The 20,934-nt window shown below is 40.5% G+C and overlaps 1 protein-coding gene across 1 annotated transcript in view; it reads right to left on the bottom strand.

Moving 5' to 3' along the window:
• LOC133837177 (heterogeneous nuclear ribonucleoprotein Q) overlaps positions 1 to 20,934 on the bottom strand; it is a 54,601-nt gene that overhangs the window by 16,631 nt on the left and 17,036 nt on the right. Inside the window, 1 exon segment of the mRNA XM_062267853.1 lies at positions 20,218 to 20,304. Within this exon segment, the coding sequence (XP_062123837.1) occupies positions 20,218 to 20,304 (87 nt within the window).

Below are 20,934 nucleotides of genomic sequence, written 5' to 3' on the forward strand. Positions count from 1 at the left end.
AAAGCGAAATAAATCGCTTTTTATATTTTACAGCAACAGCAGCAGACATTACGACGCCCTGCTTGTGGACATGGGACGGTGTCTGGAACTGGAATTACAATGCAGTTGAAAATGCCAGACAGGGTGACACAGGGATGGTTGTTGCTGTTGCTGCTGTTGTTGTTGTGGGGGGACAGGCAAAGTGAAGATGGGTTGTCTGAGGTCTGCACACAACGAAGCTATGGCATTTGGGGGTTGCTTGTTTTACCAAGCCAAGCAAACCGAGTGACACTTGCTGAAAGCTCGGGCACACTTTAAATCTACTGACAGGTGTTCGCTTAATCAAAAGCTTGTGCAACAAAAGCTCATTAATTTAATAAAAAAAGTTACAACTTGCATTTATCAATCAATTGTGTCAATTCAATTTAAGCAATCAATTGGCTAAATTCAAGTTCTACATTTTAATTAGTGTTTCAATTATTTAACACTTTCTCTGCAACATTTTCGATGACACATTCCCGACGCAGCTTTTAATGCGCTTATTTGAAATTCTTATGGCCCCATAATTTTGCTAAACTTTAGCCAAAGTTTTGAATGCGCTTTAATGCGCTTATGGAAATTCTTATAGTGCATATTTTAGCCAAGATTTTCAGCAGTCTAAAGACATTCTCCTCTTTATGACAGTTGCCCCATGTCATTGGAGCTTAAGCCGGCTTGTTCAAGTTACAAGAAGCTGCACAAGGGCACACGCCACAACACCGACTGCAGTGGAAGTGTGTTTTCGGTGTGGAGGGGGACTTAGTTGGACGTCGTGGCTATTTAAATATTACTATTGCCATGGACGACGACGACAACAATAGAGAAGTGGCAAGAGCAGGCAAAATAACAGAAGGGGCGGAGCTGGCTAGTTATTGATTTTCTTCAATGCGTTTTGCCGGCAAAACTTCTTTAAAGCAGCCCATGATACAGTGGAGACACAATGCAACCCTTTTGGGTCACATACCTCTCCCCATACCTCCTTCCTCCTCCGCCAGATAAGCCAGAGCAAACGAGTCGAGGGCGGAGTGGCATAAGCCGATTTAAGGCACGAAAATAGCTGCAGCAAGTAGTTGAAACTGCAGACATGCCACTTGAAAAGTGGCAAACGTTGCAAGAGGGAGCGCCAAAGGCGAGCGGAAGTGTGGCAAATGTTTGCTGTAATTTATGGCTCGACTCGGAACACAGGAAAAGCAGCAGTGAAGGAATGGGAAGGGAAGCAAAGAGGCAGCAACGTGTTGGATCGATGCGGCCGCATAAGTTGCACAAATTAATTCCATTGCGACAACGTTGAAAATGTTTGCTTCACAAAGTGCATGAAATACACAAGAAGCTGGAGGAGGGAAAATGAAATGAATGAAAATACTTCTTGGTATAATTTATGGCAAAACGCATTGGCCATTAGGCAAATTGTGGCAGTACCCTGAAAGCCGGCAGACAGGATAACAGCAAACTGGACAAGGATATTAAATGCATATAGCCAAGTGAAAATGAGCAAATCTTACAAGTTTTTGGGGGTTGCAACCTTGTCTGGTCATAAATCAAGGCTGCAGCAGGATTTCCAGCTGGACTCCCGCTGAAGACTCGGGAGCTTGCCAAGAAATACAGAAAAAAAGGAAAAGAAGAAACGACAGTTTGCCGTATCTGAGAGGATCTACTTGGGCCATTTGGACTGCCAAGAAACCAATCAGGCGTCGACTGTAAAATATTTGCACCAGCAGCAGCAAAGCTCTTTTGGCAGCCGCACAACTTTCAATATTTGATGCACACACAAACACACGTCGATTTTTGTGGCCAAAAAGCGCAGGACATGCTCCACGATGCTCAACGGACATCAACAAATGAAATTGCCAAATGGAAGGGAACTGGACTGGAGCTGTAGATAGTATTGCAGCAGCAGCAGTCACGTGCAGCGGGCCCCGTTCAGGCCGTAAAAATTGACTGCAATGCGGCAAAGGGGGGCAGACGACCAAAGAGTTTGGGGCATGCAACGACAATTCACTGTTATGTGTGCAATGTTGAACTCTGCTCTCTCTCTCTCTCTTTCTCTATTTCACTGTACTGTGTGTATTTGTGTTTGTGCCGTGTAAAGTTCGCACGAAAAAAAAAAGGACAACGTGCCGAGAGGCAAGTACATAAAGGCGTCGACAAAAGTCGCTTCGACAAAAATAACAATGCATTCTTTTTTTTCTTCTTTTTTTGTGAATACAAAGATCGAGGAACATGGAAAATGGGAAATGGAAAACACAAAAGTTGCCGCCCAGCAACAAAAAGCACGCGTTGCACCATGGACAAAACACAAAAATACTTTTGAAAATGCAAATTTAGTCTAATTCTTAATTCAGCTACCAGGTTAGAGATAAGTAAGTAATGATCAGAAAGTAGACTTTTGACTTTCATGACTTTATTCCTGCTAGTTCTCGAGATCTATCAATTTAAAGGCGTGGACGGACGGAAAGACAAATCTTCAATCTATAGCATTAAACAAAATACCTAAAATAAGCACGATCAACTTATAAAAAGCAAATACAAGTTTCATGACTTTATCCCTAATAGTTCTCGATTTCTATAAATTTAAAGGCGTGGACAGACGGAAAGACATAGAGCCTTAATCAATCTATAGCATTAACCTTAAGCAAATAAATACAAAAATCAGTTTGATCTAATTTTATAGAATAATACCTTATCGCTTATAGTTTTTAATATTAAGATCGTTATAATGTCAGCAGTTGGTGCTGAAACAAAGACAATAGAATCCTAAGCCCACAGTGCTGCATGTTTTTTAGTTGCAGTGAAGAAAATAAAAGAAAAGCATCAAAGGGAAAAAGATAACTTCTAACTGTGCGCAGCTTTTTTCCCCACTATAAATGAGAAGGTGGCCAAGTTCCGCGCTGCGACGACAGATACAAAGTCGTGCGGGGGGCATGTGAATATAGTTTGCCTTTCATGGCGAATTAGAAAAGTGCCGGCAGCAGGCGCCGCTCAATTCTGTGCTCTCTCTCTTCTCTCACTGGCGTTTTTATTTTGCATATTTTATTTGCGAAATTAGGCTGAATGGTTTGGTTTGTTCACTGGCTGAGGAATGGGGCTGTGGATGGGTGCTGAGAGGCCCCGGCTTTAGCTTCAGCTTCGGCCGGAGGCCGCCCGTTGTGCCACATGGAAAGCCCCGAGGACATTTTGCGCCTTGCAATATTGTGGCCGCTAGCTGGTGCCTGGTACGACGACGATGATGATGTTGGGTTGCCATATAGACATTGGTTGGTGGTGCTGCAACCCGCTGATTGCATGGCGGTTGCGCCAACGACATGAAATGTTGCCTCTTCCTATGCCTCTGCTGCCTTGTTGTATAAATTGTGTGCCGCGAAAAAGGAAATTACAATGCGGTGCCAAAGCGTTGCACATATAAACGGCAAGTGTCAGCTGCAAGTGACACTGTAACAAAGCTCATATTTGACTTATTCTCGTGTTCAGGCTTAATATGATTAAATGAAAAGCACATTTGCTGTCAAAAAGAAGCAGAGAATTACTCCGAATTTTAATGTACTTTTGTATCTGCTCTTTTTTAAATTTAAATTTGTTTTTGTATCATTGCAATTTTTGGAGAAGCTTTAATGTGCTTTTAGAGTATTTACTTATTACATTTTACTTATTGATCATTAAGCTTGCAAATAAAATTTCTTGTTGTCTTTCACAATACTGGATTTGCAAACTAATCAACTACAAAAATTTCGATAACGAACTTTGTTTATGCAATTTCTTGTGCAACTTTTCGTTGCCATGTGTTGTCATTAGTTCTCAATGTATTAAACGAAAATTTGTAATTTTTTGGGCCCGCAACTTTTTGCTGGCTGTCAAAAACTTTTCGAAAGGAAACACAGTGGCAGAGGCAAGACCAGAGTTGCATTACAACCTAAATGAAAAAGTCAAATGTATAAAAAGGAGGCAACAGAAAAGCGAAGCGAGCGCCAAGTTGAAATGAAAACGTGTTTGCCGGCAACGAACTCGTAGCTCGAACTCGACTCGTTTGTGCCGCCGGCTCCAATTGACAACACAGCAGCTCCTCCACCCCCCTTTGCCTTGCACCTCTTGCAACAGCAAAGCGACTCGACCCGGCCAACTTTCCTCCCTCCTTGCTTGCCCCCACCATCATTGAACTCATGCATCATGCAACACCCAAATGAAAAGAAGACTCTCTCCCTTGCAAGTAGGAGGGTTAGGGGGAGGGGGAAGCCAAAGCAGAAACGAAGAAAACATGGCGAAGCGCCAAATTATCCACACATGCCACATGGAGGCAAGTAAAGATGAGGATGAGGACGTGGACGTGGCATGAAGCAAGCCAAGGCAAAAGAAACGGAAACAAGACAAGAACTGCAAATAATTGCAGCTGTACCTCTCTCTCTCTCCCTCTCACTCTATATTATTTGAGTGTGTTGTCTCTGTTCGTCTCTCTCTGCCAACTTTTCGCTCTCGCTCTCATGAAGAGAGCCAAATGCAACGCGCAAGCTTTTTGTAGTCAGACGACAATGCAGGCAAAGTAAAAAGCTTTTTGGCGCTCTCTGCATTGCATGCAACGAGCCGCCGGCCGGTTTTCACACACACACACACACACATACAGGCAGACGATGTTGATGTGCATGTGTGTGTATGTGTGAGATGTGGACGCCATTTGGCTGACACGTGGCTGACGTGGAGTCCAAGCGAAATGTAAATGCAAAATGCATTTGCAAAAACAAAATTCAAGCGAATGTTGTTAAACAAGCAAAAGCAAATGTCAAAAAAATCAAGCTGGCAGCGCAAGGCAACAAACAGAGAAGAAGCAGCGCAGATCCCAAAAAAAAAACTTAAATCGAAGGAAAGGAAAGGCGACGCAAACCGGTTTCGCACACACACACAAACAGACTCACAGAGCAATTCAGCAACAACAAAAGAGAGATGCGAAACAACTTTGTCTGGACTTTTCTTTATTTTAAGTTCACTTTTAATGATTTGCTTGTTGCGGTGGCGTCGTCGTCGTCGATGACGACGGCGTTGGCGGGGGGGCAATGCAAAAGCAAAAATCAAAATGGTGGACAGCCAGCATGCGACGTCGACAGCGCAGCTCTGAGAGACGTTGGTGACGACGACGACGCAGCGGCTTTTAATGCGATTGTGACGATGTTAAATGCATTGCCCACACACATACACACAGGCATACATAGATATAAATGTTCAGACAAGCAAGGCAGACAACAAAAAAAAAGCTGCATGTCTGACTGTGTGTGTGTGTGTGAGTGCTTGGGGCCGCTTTTGTTATGGCGTTGCCAGTGTGTGCGTGTGCAGTGTTGAACAACGCTGACAGCAGTGAGTGGGGCGTTGTTGTTGCTGCCGCCAAGCTTTGCTTCTAATTTCTATTTATTGTCGCTGCTCTTTGCCTTTTTGCATGCGAGCGAAACACCTGAACGCACACATCGTATATTTAATTTCACGCCACATGTCAGCTGTTTGCCTTTAAAAATATAACTGCACACACTCATCCATACATATAAAAGTACATACTTATATATGAAATGTTGCTGTCTAATTTTTTGCACTTTATTGCACGCACACACACACACACATGTACACACTTGGGGGCTCTCTGCTGTGACAAGAAATGCCGTAGCTTTGCTTGTCGCGCCGTGTGCTTTTACTAACACACTCTCACATGCACATTCGCTCACTCACAACACTGGCACTTGATATGGAGACTGCTTATTGCTGTTACTCTTGTTGTTGTTGTTGTTGGCTGCACGTGTCTGTGTGTGTGTGTGTTTGCAATCTTGTACTTTTCGTTTACCTTTTATTTAAAATTGCTTGCACTAGAAAAATTCACAAATAATTCACTTGTATGCACTAGATTTCGTTGTTGTTTCTATTTATTTTATTAATTGCTAGCTCATTTGCATTTTATACATTTATATATATTATTTACAATTTGTTTTATTTAATTTATGTATATATTTTATTATTTTATTTTATTTTTATTTGTTATTTATGAGATCACAGTGGCCGCCGCCGTTCCGTTCCGTTAGCGTGTCGCGTACCGCGCGCCGCGCTCTGCCCACATAACTCAACTCAACTCAAAAAAAACTCAGCGCACCGATTGCGATTGCGAATTGAGAGTGTGTGTGTATGCGTGAGTTTCGTTTGTTTGTGTTTGCGAATTCTCCAACGAGCATCAAAAATACATACGATTTTTTTTTTATATACACAATTATTATTATATTATTGTGAACGCGCTCTTTTGTTCTATATTTTGATTTTTTGTTGAAGTGTAAAATTGCCAGTTGTATATTCTCCTTTTTGCTATTGCTAATTTCCGAAATTTATTTTGGCAGCCCGTCGTCGTTGTAATAATAAATATTAATGGCAAAAGAACGCAACGTCTACGTCACCGGTTCTCCGTTCAGTTCTTCGCACACAACACACACAACGTCGTCTGACGCTCGCTGGCTGCTGCTGCTGGCTGCTCTGCGTTCTGTTCTAGTGTTCGTCGTCGTCGTCTTCACGTCGTCACTTGCGTCGCACAACAAAACCCACAAACAACTCTGGGGAGTCGCAGCCGCAAAAGTCGTAACGCAAAAGCTGCAGCGACGTCGACGGCGACGGCAACGGCAACGACTACAAAAATGCACACAGCCAAATTGAGTGTCGGCTACACAGACAGCGACGCATGCACACAAACACACACACAGATACTAAATGCACACACACACCACGACGACGACGGCCAGAAGCAGGCAAAAAGTTTTGCAAAACGTGCAAAAAAAAGCATTGCGAGAGAGCCAACGTTGAGAGAGCACGAGAGTGTGAGAGAGAGGGCGCGTGAGAACGCGTTTTGCAAACTTTGGCGCTGACGCTGGCAGCGTCGAGAGAGTCAGAGAGAACGCACATACAAAAGAGAGAATAAGTAGCGCGAGTGGCGGTAGAATTTGCACACAAAAACGTAAAGCGAAAAAACATGAGCACACAACACACACAGACACAATACTCACACTCAGCTCGCTCTGGCTGCAGAAGATCGTTTTGTTTGTGTGTGTGAGTGTCTTGAAATGCAAAAACGTGTAAAAAAAAACTTGACTGTCGGCGAAGTTTTGTCGCGTGTGGATCGCAAAATTGTGCATGTGTGTGAGTGTGGAACGTAACGCTATCGCAAGTAAAAAGTGAAAAGCATACATTTTCACACATACACACAATAGCGATAAAGCACTTCATAAAAATAAAAGTGAAATCTGCTTAACTTGCCTTAAGTTTAAAAGGACTTTTCTTAAGTAAAAAACAAAGCATAAACAGTCATTCGTCGACGTTCCACATGCCATCCACACACAGACATGCACACGCATACATGCCTGCAGAAGCCACATTATTTGCGCGTCTATGCAAAAAAAACAGAAAGCAAGAGGAAATAAAAACAACTGCAAAACATTCCTTCGAAGGGGTTAAATGAGCGCACTCACATAATAATAACTACAACAAAACAAACATAGCACAGAGGCAAACACAAAAGCAAAAGCAAACGCAAAGCAAAGTCTGTCTGTTAATTTTTCGTACCACTTTGAAAATGGATCCGAATTGCAACGTGAAATAAAATGCACGCACACCGTTGCAATTGAGCGAAGTACAAGCACGCACACACACGCTGCATTTATGTACAGATGTATGTGTGAGTATATGGAGAGATGGCCGAGCGCGAGTGCGAAACGAGTGAGTGGCCGAACGAACCCTGCGCCCACGCTTATCTGGTGGGCTCGCCTTCGCCTTCGTTGCCTTCATCATCGTTTTGCCTTCGCATTCGTTGTCGTAGTTGTTGTTATTCTTACTGCTGTTGTTGTTGTTGGCGCTGCCGCCATGCGGCATTTTGGTCATGAACTTGTGGGTTTCGTTTGCTCGTCTAGTTATTGGGTTTCGCGCCCTCCACACTCACACTGTACTCTTCTCTCCCTCCACAACGGGTCAGTTTTTATTTGCATCCTTTTCCCCCAAAACAGTTTTCACAGCCACGTTCAATGCCATTTTAAAAGGGCGTTTTTTTTTTGTATGGGGAATTGCACGTGATTTCTTTGGTCATTTATACCAAAAAATTTGCAATTTAATTATTTGCTACTGTCGCAAAGAGCGCAAAAGTTAAAAGTCTCTCAAGTTACACAAATAAACACAGAAAAGTTTAGATTGTTAATGAAATCCATGGGAACTCGTTGCTTAACAGTAAAAGTTCTGAATGTAACCTTAGAAGGAGGTACTCAAAAATTTTTGCAGAAATGTAAAATTTGTGAAATCCAATAAAAATATCTTCGCTTTGATCTACCGATTTCATATGGGAAAGCAAATGAATTAAATATAGAAGTGCAGTCTATTTATAAGCTAACGCTGATAATGTAGGGGGAGATCGCGTCAATCATGCAAAAATATTGCCACGTATAAGAAAAGTATAATCAAGAACGAAACTCTCTCTCTACCGGCAACTAACCGTATACTTAATAGATTGCAACTTTGAAAAATATTCAAAAGTATTTTTTGTATTTTTCGTCGACAAAATTGAAGAATTATATACATAAGACTTGCGAATGATATCAAAATCAACTACAAAACTTGTAGACAAATAAATATTTTAACAAAAAATTTAAAATTGTTTTTTTTTTTGAGGATCGATAAGGTCGGCAAACACACAATCATAAAATTTAAGCAAATGACAAAAAATATTTATGATTTGTAGAGCATTTAATAAGAATCTTTATTCTTATCAATATGGCAATTAAAATTAAAATTTGAAATTTCTCTGCAGGACAATTTTGAAATTTTTTTTATATTGCTGTAGATCTCTAATGATATGGCAAACATTCAAATTTAAGGATTGAATTATAAGAACGCAAATTCTAAATATGCAAAAGTCGATCATATGACAAGTTTTAAATGGAAGTAAAAAATATATTCGAACCCTCATGACAAAAAAATGTAAGAGAAATATGGAATTCTATTTGTTGTTCAGTATTGTCATGGAAAAAGTATTTCAACAATTACGAAATTCAATTATTGACAGCGATAATTCTTATTTTTATGGTGGATTCTTTAGTCAAACTTACTCATGCGAATTGGAGCAGTAGCTGAGTCGCTGCTGATGCTGAGGTGTGGTTGAGTATCCAAATGAGTATTGTATCCAATTGGCTGCAGCAGGTGTAGATAATTAATCCGAGTAACTGCCTTACGTTGGTTGGTAATATGTATGTGTATATATATAATGTATATAGGTATTATTATTATGATTATTATTTAGTATTTTGTTGTATTTTTTTCACTTCACTTATTTTCAACGTTTACACTTCGTTTACTTGTAGTATTCAAATGCTTACGAGATATCAAATGTAATGTTCTCTACGTGTTTTTCTTTTCAAGTTTTCTATTTCAAAATATTTTGTAGTACTTTTTTATTTTGCACGCAACGAACCGCAAAAAAGTCGTTTCTATATAGTATTTTATTTTAGAGGGGGTCGCGAGGTGCGGTGCTGAATTGCAGCGGCGGCGATGCTGAGTGACCGGCGTACAGTAGAGCGTGAGTGATGATGATGATGATCTCAGTCAGTGTTAAAGAGGAGACATGCACACAGACACTGACACTGACGCAAACACACTTCTCTGGCTCTCTCCCTCGCTCAAGTGTGTCTCTCTGTCTCTCTTTCACTTTTCGCCGAAGAATGCAGGCCAGCGTCAATTGCAATCAGCGTTGCATTCGCCAACGAACTGATCTCGTTGATTGTCGCTCAGTTGGCTTTCGTTGTTGCTGGGGGCTGCGCGACGCAGGAAGTGCACGAAGCGTCGTCCGAATGCCGGCCGAACAAGTTACGAAGCACACCTCGGCTGCTGCTACTGCAGTCGCTGCTGCTGCTGCTGCTGCCTGTTGCACTCTTGCGCTCTCTCCCGCTCTCTTTTTCTGCTGCTTCCGCTAACTGCAGACTGCAGTGCGTTGCTCTCTCTAGCTTTTGGAGCTTTGAAACGCGCTGCGGCGATCGTCAATCGATTACACTGTGGTCCAGCTCGGTTTACAAGCTTTTTTTCCTTGACTATATCTATGTAAGTTTATGTTTGTATAGTAGGTAATTGCATCAATTATCTCAAGTTACGTAAATGCTGGTTTATGAAGAGCTTTCGATTAAAGCTTGTCTTTGTAGCTTTCGAGGTTTTGAGGCACACGTTGCAGTTTGCAATTGTAAAAGTGATTGCAATTGGTTTATTTTTCAATTTTGATTTGAATTTCCTTTCTTTTTTATTCGAATTTTGCTGACTGCGTTTTACAGGGGCGAATTAAGAGAGGGGTACGGGACAAAAGCTGTTGTTAGATCCTACAGCTGACGAACGACGTAGAGACGGGGGCCAAATCCAATTTAATAATCCGATCTTTAATATGTTGTATTGTATGTGTATTGAAGAGTTACAAAACGCAGTCGTTGTTGTTCAATGTATTTTTTGTATTATATAATCTTAATTATTTATTTTATTATCCGTTGCTCACTTTATGATCATTATTTGTTGCACCACACTTTAGAGAATTTAACTAAATAGTCTCGTCTCTCACTTTAGTTTTCTTTTGTTTCTTATTGTTGTTTGTGTTTTTCTGCTTTTCAGGTTGTATTTGTTTCACTTGTTAGCAATTTATACATTTTATATTTAATTTTAATGCATTTCCAAACATGGCGCTGCATTTTTATGCGCTTCTCGTGCCCATAGAAACGTATTATTGTTATTATTATTATTTATATTTTCTGTTATTATTACTGTTATTATTTTCTATATAGATAATTTATCGTTAAATTAAAAGCGTATTTAGCTTAGTGTGTTCCTCGTTAACACTTTCCGTTTTTATAATGTATACGTATTGAATAGATTTATTATAATAGATTTACCCTTTTTTTTATACAGAGTTGCAAATAAAGAAAAACTTAAACAAAAACTGGCAAATATATGTTGCACTTAAAAACACTATGAAAAATCTTTTAAAACACTAACAAAATGGAATTTCGGTATATTGGGTTATTTTCTTTTTGTTTAGTATGTATGTGTGTGTGTGATGGGGTTTTTCCTTGCTATTGTTGTTGTTGCAGTTGCAGTTGCCGTTGCAATTTGTTTATTATCCAATGAGGCGTATGCGCGGACTCCGTTTTCTTTTATTTTTTTTTCTCGAAATTAAATTTTATTGCATCCAAAGTGTGTTGTTGACGTTGAAATTTCAAATAGAGAATTTTACTAAATATTTTGTAAGGAGATTTTTGCTCGATGTGATATTTTTCAACCGTTTGTGTAAAAAGTTCCAGATTTGTTACTGCGAATTTTTCGCATGGTCTTTTTTGCGCGTCCGCGATACTTGCGAGTGGAGTGACGATGCGATACAGATACAGATACCCGGTCGTTCAGTTCAGTCAGACGACCGTCGACGTCATCGTTGGCTACAGCGACAAAAAAGCTTGCAGCAGCAGCGGCGACACACCAATACTCTGAAATACACTCAGACTCACCAACACACATGTGCATGTCTATAAAGTGTAGCCGGCAAGGCTTCACACACAAGCGCAGCGTGCGTTTCCTTTTTGTTTTGTTTTGCCATTCGCAAGTAGGCAAAAGGCGGCGAGCGCTGCATTGGTATTGGTGGTGTACGTGTGTGCACTGCATATATGCAGTCGCTCGCTCACTCACACGCAGCCAAGTCTCGCTGCGCACACACACACATGGCAGAGTGTGCTTTTTGTAGTTTTTGCCACAGGCAGGGCAGCAGAGTTACTCAGATACTCAGCGCTCTATAGCAACAACCACCCAGACACGACGCCGCAGTCGCAGTCGTTTTGTAGTCAAACATTTTGTAGCTCACAAGTTGCGCTCTCACTCTCACTCTTGCTCTCTCACTGCTCGTTCGTTTGCTCTCTGCGACGCTCAGGCTCTCTTGGCATCTCTAGCCGCCGTTGTTGGCAATTTTTTTTTTGCCTTTTTTGCAATAGACTATTGGCATTTTTTATTTCTACATACCTACACACACACACACACAGTCGCAACACATGCATATGCACAGATAGAATACGAATTTCTGTTGTTGTTGTTGAGTTGTGTTGTGTTGTGTTGACCCCTCCTCAGAGTTTGGCGTTGCGTTTTGTCGCTATGCTGCTGAGGAACATTTCAATTAACTGCAATTCTTGTGCTTCGCAATCTGTTTTTATGATCCACACACATTCATTCAGCACTGCTGCGCTGCGTTCGCTTCCAAGTTTAATTAACTTCAAAGTCTGCTTGGCTTGACAAACGTATCTAGGCATCTAGAGAGTTGATGCGTCGATAAGATCTGTCATACGTCACATGTCTCTAGCTGCCTCGCTCTCACTCCCATTCCCTCTGTGTGCAGCGCACTGCAGGTGGAAGCTTAAAAGCTTAACTATATTTAGGTGCGTGCATGCGTGTGTGCAATCAATGAGATCATCCAATTAGCTTGCCCATTATAGATCCTTCCAAATGACTAATCGCATTACGAACGAAAGCGAACGGAAGAAAGAGCAGAGCATGTCAATGTCTTGGCAACATTTAACTGATAAGCTTTTTATCAGTCACTCGATAAGCAATGCGATCTTATCATAGACAGATCAGCAAAGCTTTCGCTGATTGCAGAAATATCTAAGCTAAAGAAAAACGGGAAAAGTGAAAATGCAAACGAATGAAGCAAAGAATAAGGTCAGCAAAGAAAACTGCAAGCATAAAGCGAAAATAAGGACATGAGCGAGGATAAGACTCTGTGCTCCTCGCTGACCAGCAGCATCATCATCAAAAATCGTTGGCATCATCAAAGTCCAGCAACAACTGCAACAAATAAAAAAAAAAGTACGCAAAAAAAAAAAATTTATAAGAAAAATCGGCATTGAATCCTGTTTTTATTCCCACAGTTTTGTGCGCGAGGCTTACAACAACTGACCGGGGGACAACGTCGACGAAGCCCGAGATCGAGGCTGGTCAGCGACAGCAGCAGCGACGACGACGACTGCGGCGCATGGTCATCATATGATGGTCTCAAAATAATAAGATGACATCCAACACTTCTTCTTTTGCAGGCAGAAAGCGCGATCAGGCCCTAACCTTACCCCATTTCGATGTGCCTCGCTCGCTCTCTCTCTCTCTCTCTCTCTCTCTACAATGTGCAACCCTGCGCGTCGTCTTCGACGTCGTCAGCCGCAGTCCGTTCCAAATATTTTTATATAAAAAAAAAATCGGCATAATAAAAAGTTTTTCAGCATGCTTTTAATTTCATTCCCCAGATACCAGAAGCAGCAGCAGGGGAGGGGAAGAGGGTAGGGGTAGGGGTAGCAGGGACGCGGGGACGCAGACAGCGGCGCACTTGGCCACACAAAAGGATTGCGAGGCACGAAAAAGGACCCAGACCCAGGGACTTGTCTCCATTCAAATGTGTACTAGGTAGTTAGGTTGAGAGAGAGAGAGGTACTCGAATGTACCTGAACCTCTTGGCTCCGAGACAACCACAAAAGGATGGACATTGTCCAGTGACCAAAAACCTATTGAGCACACACTCTGATCATAGTTTCTCTCCTCTTCTTCTCTCCTTCTTGCTGTTGTTGTTGTTATTGTTGTTGTGGTGGTGGTTGTTGTCTTTGGCAGCTCTTTAACGCTGTCATATGCTCAAGCTTGAGCTTTCAAAAGTCTCGTGAAAGTTTCGGGATCACCGAATGAAAAGAATGGAGCAGGTCCTTTGAGGAGCCACGAGATTTAATAAGAGAAGAAAGCTCCAAGAAAATTTCCGAATATAATTTTTACAATTAAAATATAAAATTTAATACGTATTATTATTATTCTCCTGATAAGTTTATACGAACAATAAAAATAAATATAAAAAGTTTTTATAAAAAAATAAAATAAAATAAAACTAAATAAAATATTTATATAGTCAGTAAATAACCTATAAAGTATATATACGAAAAATATCAACAGAAAATTTAGCCATTATTTTAAAGTTTAGTAGATTAAACAAATTAATTAACAACAACAATTTACATGAAAATTTACTACCATAATTAGCTAATTCAGAACTTCTATAAAATAAAGATTGTTCGAATGTTTCAAAAAAACATTGAACACAAAGCTCACTTCAACAATTCTAAAAATCCAAAAATAAAAACTATATTATTAATTTTTCGGATCATTGCATTTCATGGACACACTTTTAACATCATTTATGAAGTTGTATTTAAGAAATCAGATAATCGCATTAGTTAAAATGAGCCAGAATTTCAAACCAACTATAAGTCACTGAACGAAGGATTTGAACCCAAAAACCTTTACCTATATATATGAATATATTTTTTGTTAAATCATTTTGAATGTCAGTTAGTAGAACTGGAGAACTTTAGGTTCATTCAGGTTCGCCGCTGCTGTTGCAAATGTTGTTTACCCAAAATCTTAAGAGCACAGGAAGTGGATGGGCTAGCAACGAGCAACGAGAAACGATCAACGAAGAAGCGAGCGATGATCGCGATGATCGCGATGCGCGAAGAAAGAAACTCAATGCGACATTTGCATTTTTAATGCAGACCAACAAATAAAATTGCGTTTTTTATGAGTTGATTTTGATTTGCGTTCGCTCGTTTTTTTTGTTGGAAGTACAAACACACATATTGCGACTGGTTCTAATTTTTTATTTGTGTGTTTTAATATACACTTTTTTTTGTGTGTGTAGCTCTTTGGCCATTGTGTGTGCGCCACGGTGTCACCTTCGAGCTGCAGGCAGGAGGCAGGAGGCAGAAATGATGCTGCTGCTGACCAGACAAGACAAAAAAGCGCTAAGCAGAAAAGCACACACAGCTAGCTGCGATATCCTTTTGTGATATATGAGTAAGTTGTACCTGAAGGATGCGCCGCCGTCACTGAGCCGTTGTGCACACACACGCACACAGTGGACAGAGGGAGGGAGGGAGGTAGGGAGGAGAAGAGGCAAGCTGCAGTGTGTGTGTCTTGGAGTTTATCATTTGATATCGAGCGCGTAGAGTGTGATTATTGTCAGAAGAATGGCACAGCAGCGGATGTGGATGAGCAGCAGCAACCAACGGTGCAACACACACACCCAGATGATAGGAGCCACCCCTCAGCGAGAGCTTTCGTGGCAAGGAGGCGACCCTGCACCCCTCGCATATGGGGTGGTGCTGGTCTTCATTGTTTTTATGCCCATCGCTGGTGGGAAAATTTATCTAAATTGTCGATGGCGTTTTTTTTTTATTCTTTCTATATTTTATTTCGTTTTTTTTTGGTCTTTACTTTTGCTAAAAAAGGATTTTGTATTCTTCTCAGATTTTTTTTTTGTTGTGTGTTGTTTTTGTCATATTGTGGAATGTTTTGTCGTCACTTTTTTTGAAAATGATGCGCACGGCAAATGGCCCAAAGACCATAAATTAAGCCTCGGGAAGGACAAAAAAAAAAAAAACGGAACGGAATGGAGAAAAAAAAAAAAACTGACAGCATAGCAAGCCAAAGGATCAGCGTCGAATATGTAGAACAGAGTAGAAAAGGAAATTGGATGAAGGTGTTAAAATACAAAGAAGCCGTTGTTCTCTGCAGCCAATTCTCTCTTAGAAGTCGATGGCGATGTCGATGGCCAAAGTCATTTGGTTGCCAGTCTCGCAATATTCTAAACGCGGAAAGTAAACATTTTTACCCAATTAGCTGTCAAACTTGGCCACTTGACAGCAACAAAAGTGTGGAGTGTGGGAGGAGAGAAACGAAGGAGTTAGAGGAGATGACTCCTTTTATCGTGCCAAGCACCGAAAAAAATAGAGAGAAGTGGAGAGCGGAACGGAAAACGGCGACGTCAACTGCAGCTGAAGTTTTCCACTTTCTGTAGCTTTTGCCGCTTTTTGCTTTTCACACGCCACTGACGCTTAAGGGTTGGCAATTATTTTTAACGAACTTTTCTAGGCATCGCGAGTGTGTGTGTGTGTGTGAGTATTTGAATGTCCTGGGTCAATGTGCTGCAACAAGGAAGCTGCTGTTGAAACTGCTGCAAATATTACGCATACGCACCCCTACACACAAACACACACACAATTGAGAAATCTTTTGTGATCGCGTTTAAGATGCATTTGAAGCACAGCTGCGATCGCAAATAAATGCGACACGTTGCAGCTGCAGCGCAATGCAACGCAGACGTGCAACAATCAACGCATTAAATCAATTTTAACTTGGCCTACTTTTCGCAGTGCAAAACTCGAACCCTTAACGACAAACAACAACAACAACGACGATGGCAAGCAGCAACAACAGCAGCAGCAGCAGTCGAGACTTTGTTGCCATTAGCTGCACAAATGCAGCTTGCCACATGGCGCAGCATGACGGGAGACACACTCAGGGGAAAGGGGGAAAATATGTGCAAAGGAAGCTCATTGAAACGCAATCTCGGCACATGGCGACGACAGCGCGATTCACATTTTTAGTTGAGCCACTTTTTTAGTTTGTTTTTCGTTCGCTTTTTTTTTCGTTTTTGCGCGTTGTGTTAACCGTACTCGTAGTAGTTAAAATGCATTGCGCTTTATTCAATGGGAATTGTTTCACCTACATTCGAAAAGGTGCCACACCAAAACTGTGGCAGGTTGCAAGTTGCAGCTGCAGCCGTTGCAAGCTGCTGCTGAGGGGGAACACGGTCTTTTTTCTTTTAGCTAGTTTTTGCTTTCGTTAACGGCTGACCGAGGTTTATTCCCAGCGGGGCCAAAATTTAATCTCGCCATCTAAGTACAGTGAAATCTCCTAAAACTAAAAACCAAGCTATTTATATGTTCTGAATTTGTATATAGACATGGTTATTATGGAATTATTCTTAAATTATGAAAAAAAAAAAAAATAGTATACCATAAAATACTGAAATATACCAAAAGTTATATTTAGTATATTGATATACTACTACGTTACATGGTTACCTTTGGAATTATTCTTATATTTTGCGAAAAAAATATACCATAAAATACTGAAATAACCAAAAGTTATATTTAGTATATTGATATACTACTACGTTAAAGATATACTATAATCATATCTAAACTATTTCTAGCAGTATTTTTATTGCTTAGTATTATACTTAGAATTATTAGTATTTTTTCTATTTTTAAAGATTTTTTCTTAGGTTTCAGTTAATATTATTTCAAAAAATTTCCTCTGTTCGTCGTATTATTTGCTTAGCATTGAAATTCTCGAGGGTTTACTGTAACTTTACATCCTTTCAACCCTCTATTCAACCATATGCTAAAGAAAACTAAAACTTAAGCTCTTATTTTTCGCAACTAGGTTTCTTTCTCGAAAAAAGAAACAACAACAACAAATATTATGCATAGAAACGAAGGTATGAATGCGAGGGGAGATTAAAGCTTTTGCATTTGTTGAGGCAAGGTTCATTAATATGAGTTCTTGCATGCATTTGCATACACACATGGCTCTTAAGTGTGTATGCTATTTACATTATCATCACACTTGGTAACAACGTGAGGCGTAAAGCGTTTTGAAGGGCCACACCAGAGGATGAGATCGACAGCGGCATTGGCAGCCAAGCGTTGCCGGTTGAGAGAAGGCGGTAACACTCCTCCCCGCTCCTCTCTTATGCCCCCCAATTATAACTGAGCCCAGGCAGTGCAGCATATTACATAGCTATTTACTTAACCCATTAATTCTGCAGTGGCAACAGTCGAAAAAAAGGTGCTGACAACGCGCGTTGCCAGCATGTGGAGAAACGTGCAACGTGAAACGTGGTGCAATGTGCCAAAAGGCGTGAAGAGCATGTTTTACATATGTATGTTTATGTATACACATGTGTGTGTGTGTGTGCACTTGTATTTGCATTATGTAAACGCACTCAGTGCGAAAAGTGGGAATGTGGTCTATATATGTTGAACCAACCGACAACTGGACCTACATCAACATCTTCTGAGCAACAGCATGAAAAACATGTACACAAAAAGTGACAGACAGTGTGATAAACTTTAAAGCATTATTAAGATATATTTAATAAAAAACAAATAAAAAGGCTACATTAAAGTGTGATCGACAGTGCAAAAGCTTTAAAATTTTCCAAATGAATATAATATACCACAAGATATGTTTGGTATATTAGGTTGGCCAAAAAGTCTTGCGGTATTTCCGATAGGTGTCTTTGCAAGCGCGTAGTTCTAGTTCTATTTATCGAATCGGTTCATGCGATACCTTTTGGAAAGCTCTTTTCCCGCGCTAACACGTGTTTGACTTATTGTTGTTTGTCTTGAGTCGTTCGTGAGTTATAGCGTCACAAACATGGAGCAAAATAAAGAGAAAATACGGCATATTTTACAGTACTACTACGATAAAGGCAAAATGCAACTCATGCTGCCAATAAAATTTGTGCAGTTTATGGACCCGATACAGTTTCCATTTCCACCGCACAACGATGGTTTCAACGTTTTCGTTCTGGTGCGGAGGTGGTCGAAGATGCGCCACGGTCCGGTAGGCCTGTCGTCGACAATTGCGATAAAATCGCTGAATTGATCGAAAGAGATCAGCATAGTAGCGCCGTAGCATCGTCAAAGAGCTGGGCATGAGTCATCAAACCGTTTTAAACCATTTGAAGAAGCTTGGATTAAAAAGCTCGATGTGTGGGTGCCACACGACTTGACGCAAAAAAACATTTTTGACCGTATGGATGCATGCGAATCGCTTCTGAATCGCAACAAAATCGACCCGTTTTTGAAGCGGATGGTGACTGGCGATGAAAAGTGGATCACTTACGACAACGTGAAGCGCAAACGGTTGTGGTCGAAAAGCGGTGAAGCTGCCCAGACGGTGGCCAAGCCTGGATTGACGGCCAGGAGGTTCTTCTGTGTGTTTGGTGGGATTGGCAGGAATCATCCACTATGAGCTGCTCCCCTATGGCCAAACGCTCAATTCGGACCTGTACTTAACCGCTTGAATGCAGCACTCATGCAGAAGAGTCCATCTTTGATCAACAGAGGCCGAATTGTCTTCCATCAGGACAACGCCAGGCCACACACATCTTTGGTGACGCGCCAGAAGCTCCGGGAGCTCGGATGGGAGGTTCTTTTGCATCCACCGTATAGTCCGGATCTCGCACCAAGTGATTACCACCTATTTCTGTCCATGGCGAACGACCTTGGTAGTCGGAAATTGGCCACAAGAGAGTCCTGTGAAAATTGGCTCTCCGAGTTTTTTGCCAATAGAAAAGCGAGCTTCTATAAGAGGGCATTATGAAGTTGGCATCTCGTTGGGAACTCGTCATCGAACAAAACGGCGCATATTTGACTTAAATCGCATTATTCTAACCAATTTTATGAACAATTGAAAATTCAATAAAAATACCGCAAGACTTTTGGCCAACCTAATATTAATAGTAGTATCAAGTATATTAAAAGTATACCATAAAATAAGTACAAAATATACCAGGTTATCTACCAAAGAAATCTAAGAAATGCAGCCTTGAATATAGCTCTAGCTTATAGTCAATAAGAAATTACGAAAAAATAAAAAGAAAAATCTGACATTATTTCAAATATAGTTTTAACTCGGGTCTTTTGCTATATTACTGTATTTTGCTGTATAACACATTACACTTAATATTCCTTAGATACAGACATAGCTTGAAGTCTATCATACTCTTCCCCATTTTAAATAAATCGCGCTGGAAAAGAAGTGCAAGGAACTTCATGAACAACTGCCAGATGCGCCTGGAGTTGACGTCTGCAGGCAACGACGAAAACACTGAGCAAAGACTAGAGAGACTAGAGAACTCGACTTCAGTTTTGGGACGTAACTAAAAAGCAACCTGGCCACGACAGATGATGCGGCAAGCAAAAGTCCTTGAAGTGCCGGCAGCAGACATCACCTAACCTCAAAAACTGTGCAGACGGATGTACGAGGCGAGCTGACTAATAAAAACATTTCCGCAACCAATGCATATATGTACATATGTAGTAGCCCCTCACTTTCCTCCCTTCTGTCTTTGTGACTTTCTGAAGCTTTTTTCAGGTCAGAAAGAGAGAGAGCGAGTGAGCAGAGCATCGTTTTAAGTGTGTGGAAAAACTGAAAATTGCATTCAACCGAAAGAGCAGACTGAAGTGAAGTGCTGTTTTGCAAGAGGCAAATACACTTCCTCACATAATTAATTAATTGAATTGGCCCACTTACCGCCATGCTGCCCCATGGAGTTGGGACGTGAGGGATATATCTCTGAGTTGTAGGCCCGATATGTTCCACGTGACAGATTGTGCGCAACTGCAAGTAAAAATAAAGAATGACAAATAAAATTAGTATAGGATTGAAGAGAATAAAAATACATACAAATAAGAGAGAAAGAAATCTTATAAATGCATTCAGAGTATACGTTTTGTGTCGGATATGTTTAAAAAATAATCCAATCCAAAAGCGAATAAACTTCTTGGGTGTTCCGAATATATAGCAAGTGTTTATAATAGCAGTTTGTTGCATTTCAGTTTCACTTTAAAAAGCAATTAAGTATAGGGTCTAATAAGGTCAAAGCGATGCTTACACATTATAACCGTCTCACAAGTAAAATTGCTAGCTAAAAAACTTTTTTGTTGGTCACTACTTCATAATACTTTCATTATACACCGATCTTAGTAGGATAGTTTCGAAAATGGTGACCAAGATAGGTGTTACTCCACAAAGGCAGTTATTTTTAATACCGTCTCATTTCGTATCATATCTTTTTTTTTTGGTTCAGTTTAAAGTAATTTTTGTTTCACTCGCTTTTAATTTAAGGACGGCAATTTTAGTCTTGGCCCATTTAATGAATTAAGAGTGCTTTAAAAAGTAATTAAATACTTAAGGGGTCTAAGAAGGTCAAAGCTAATAATCGTCTTTTTCAAATTGCTTCATTATTTT

The sequence above is a fragment of the Drosophila sulfurigaster genome, chromosome 2R (genome assembly GCF_023558435.1).
Source record: "Drosophila sulfurigaster albostrigata strain 15112-1811.04 chromosome 2R, ASM2355843v2, whole genome shotgun sequence".
Lineage (NCBI taxonomy): Eukaryota > Metazoa > Arthropoda > Insecta > Diptera > Drosophilidae > Drosophila > Drosophila sulfurigaster.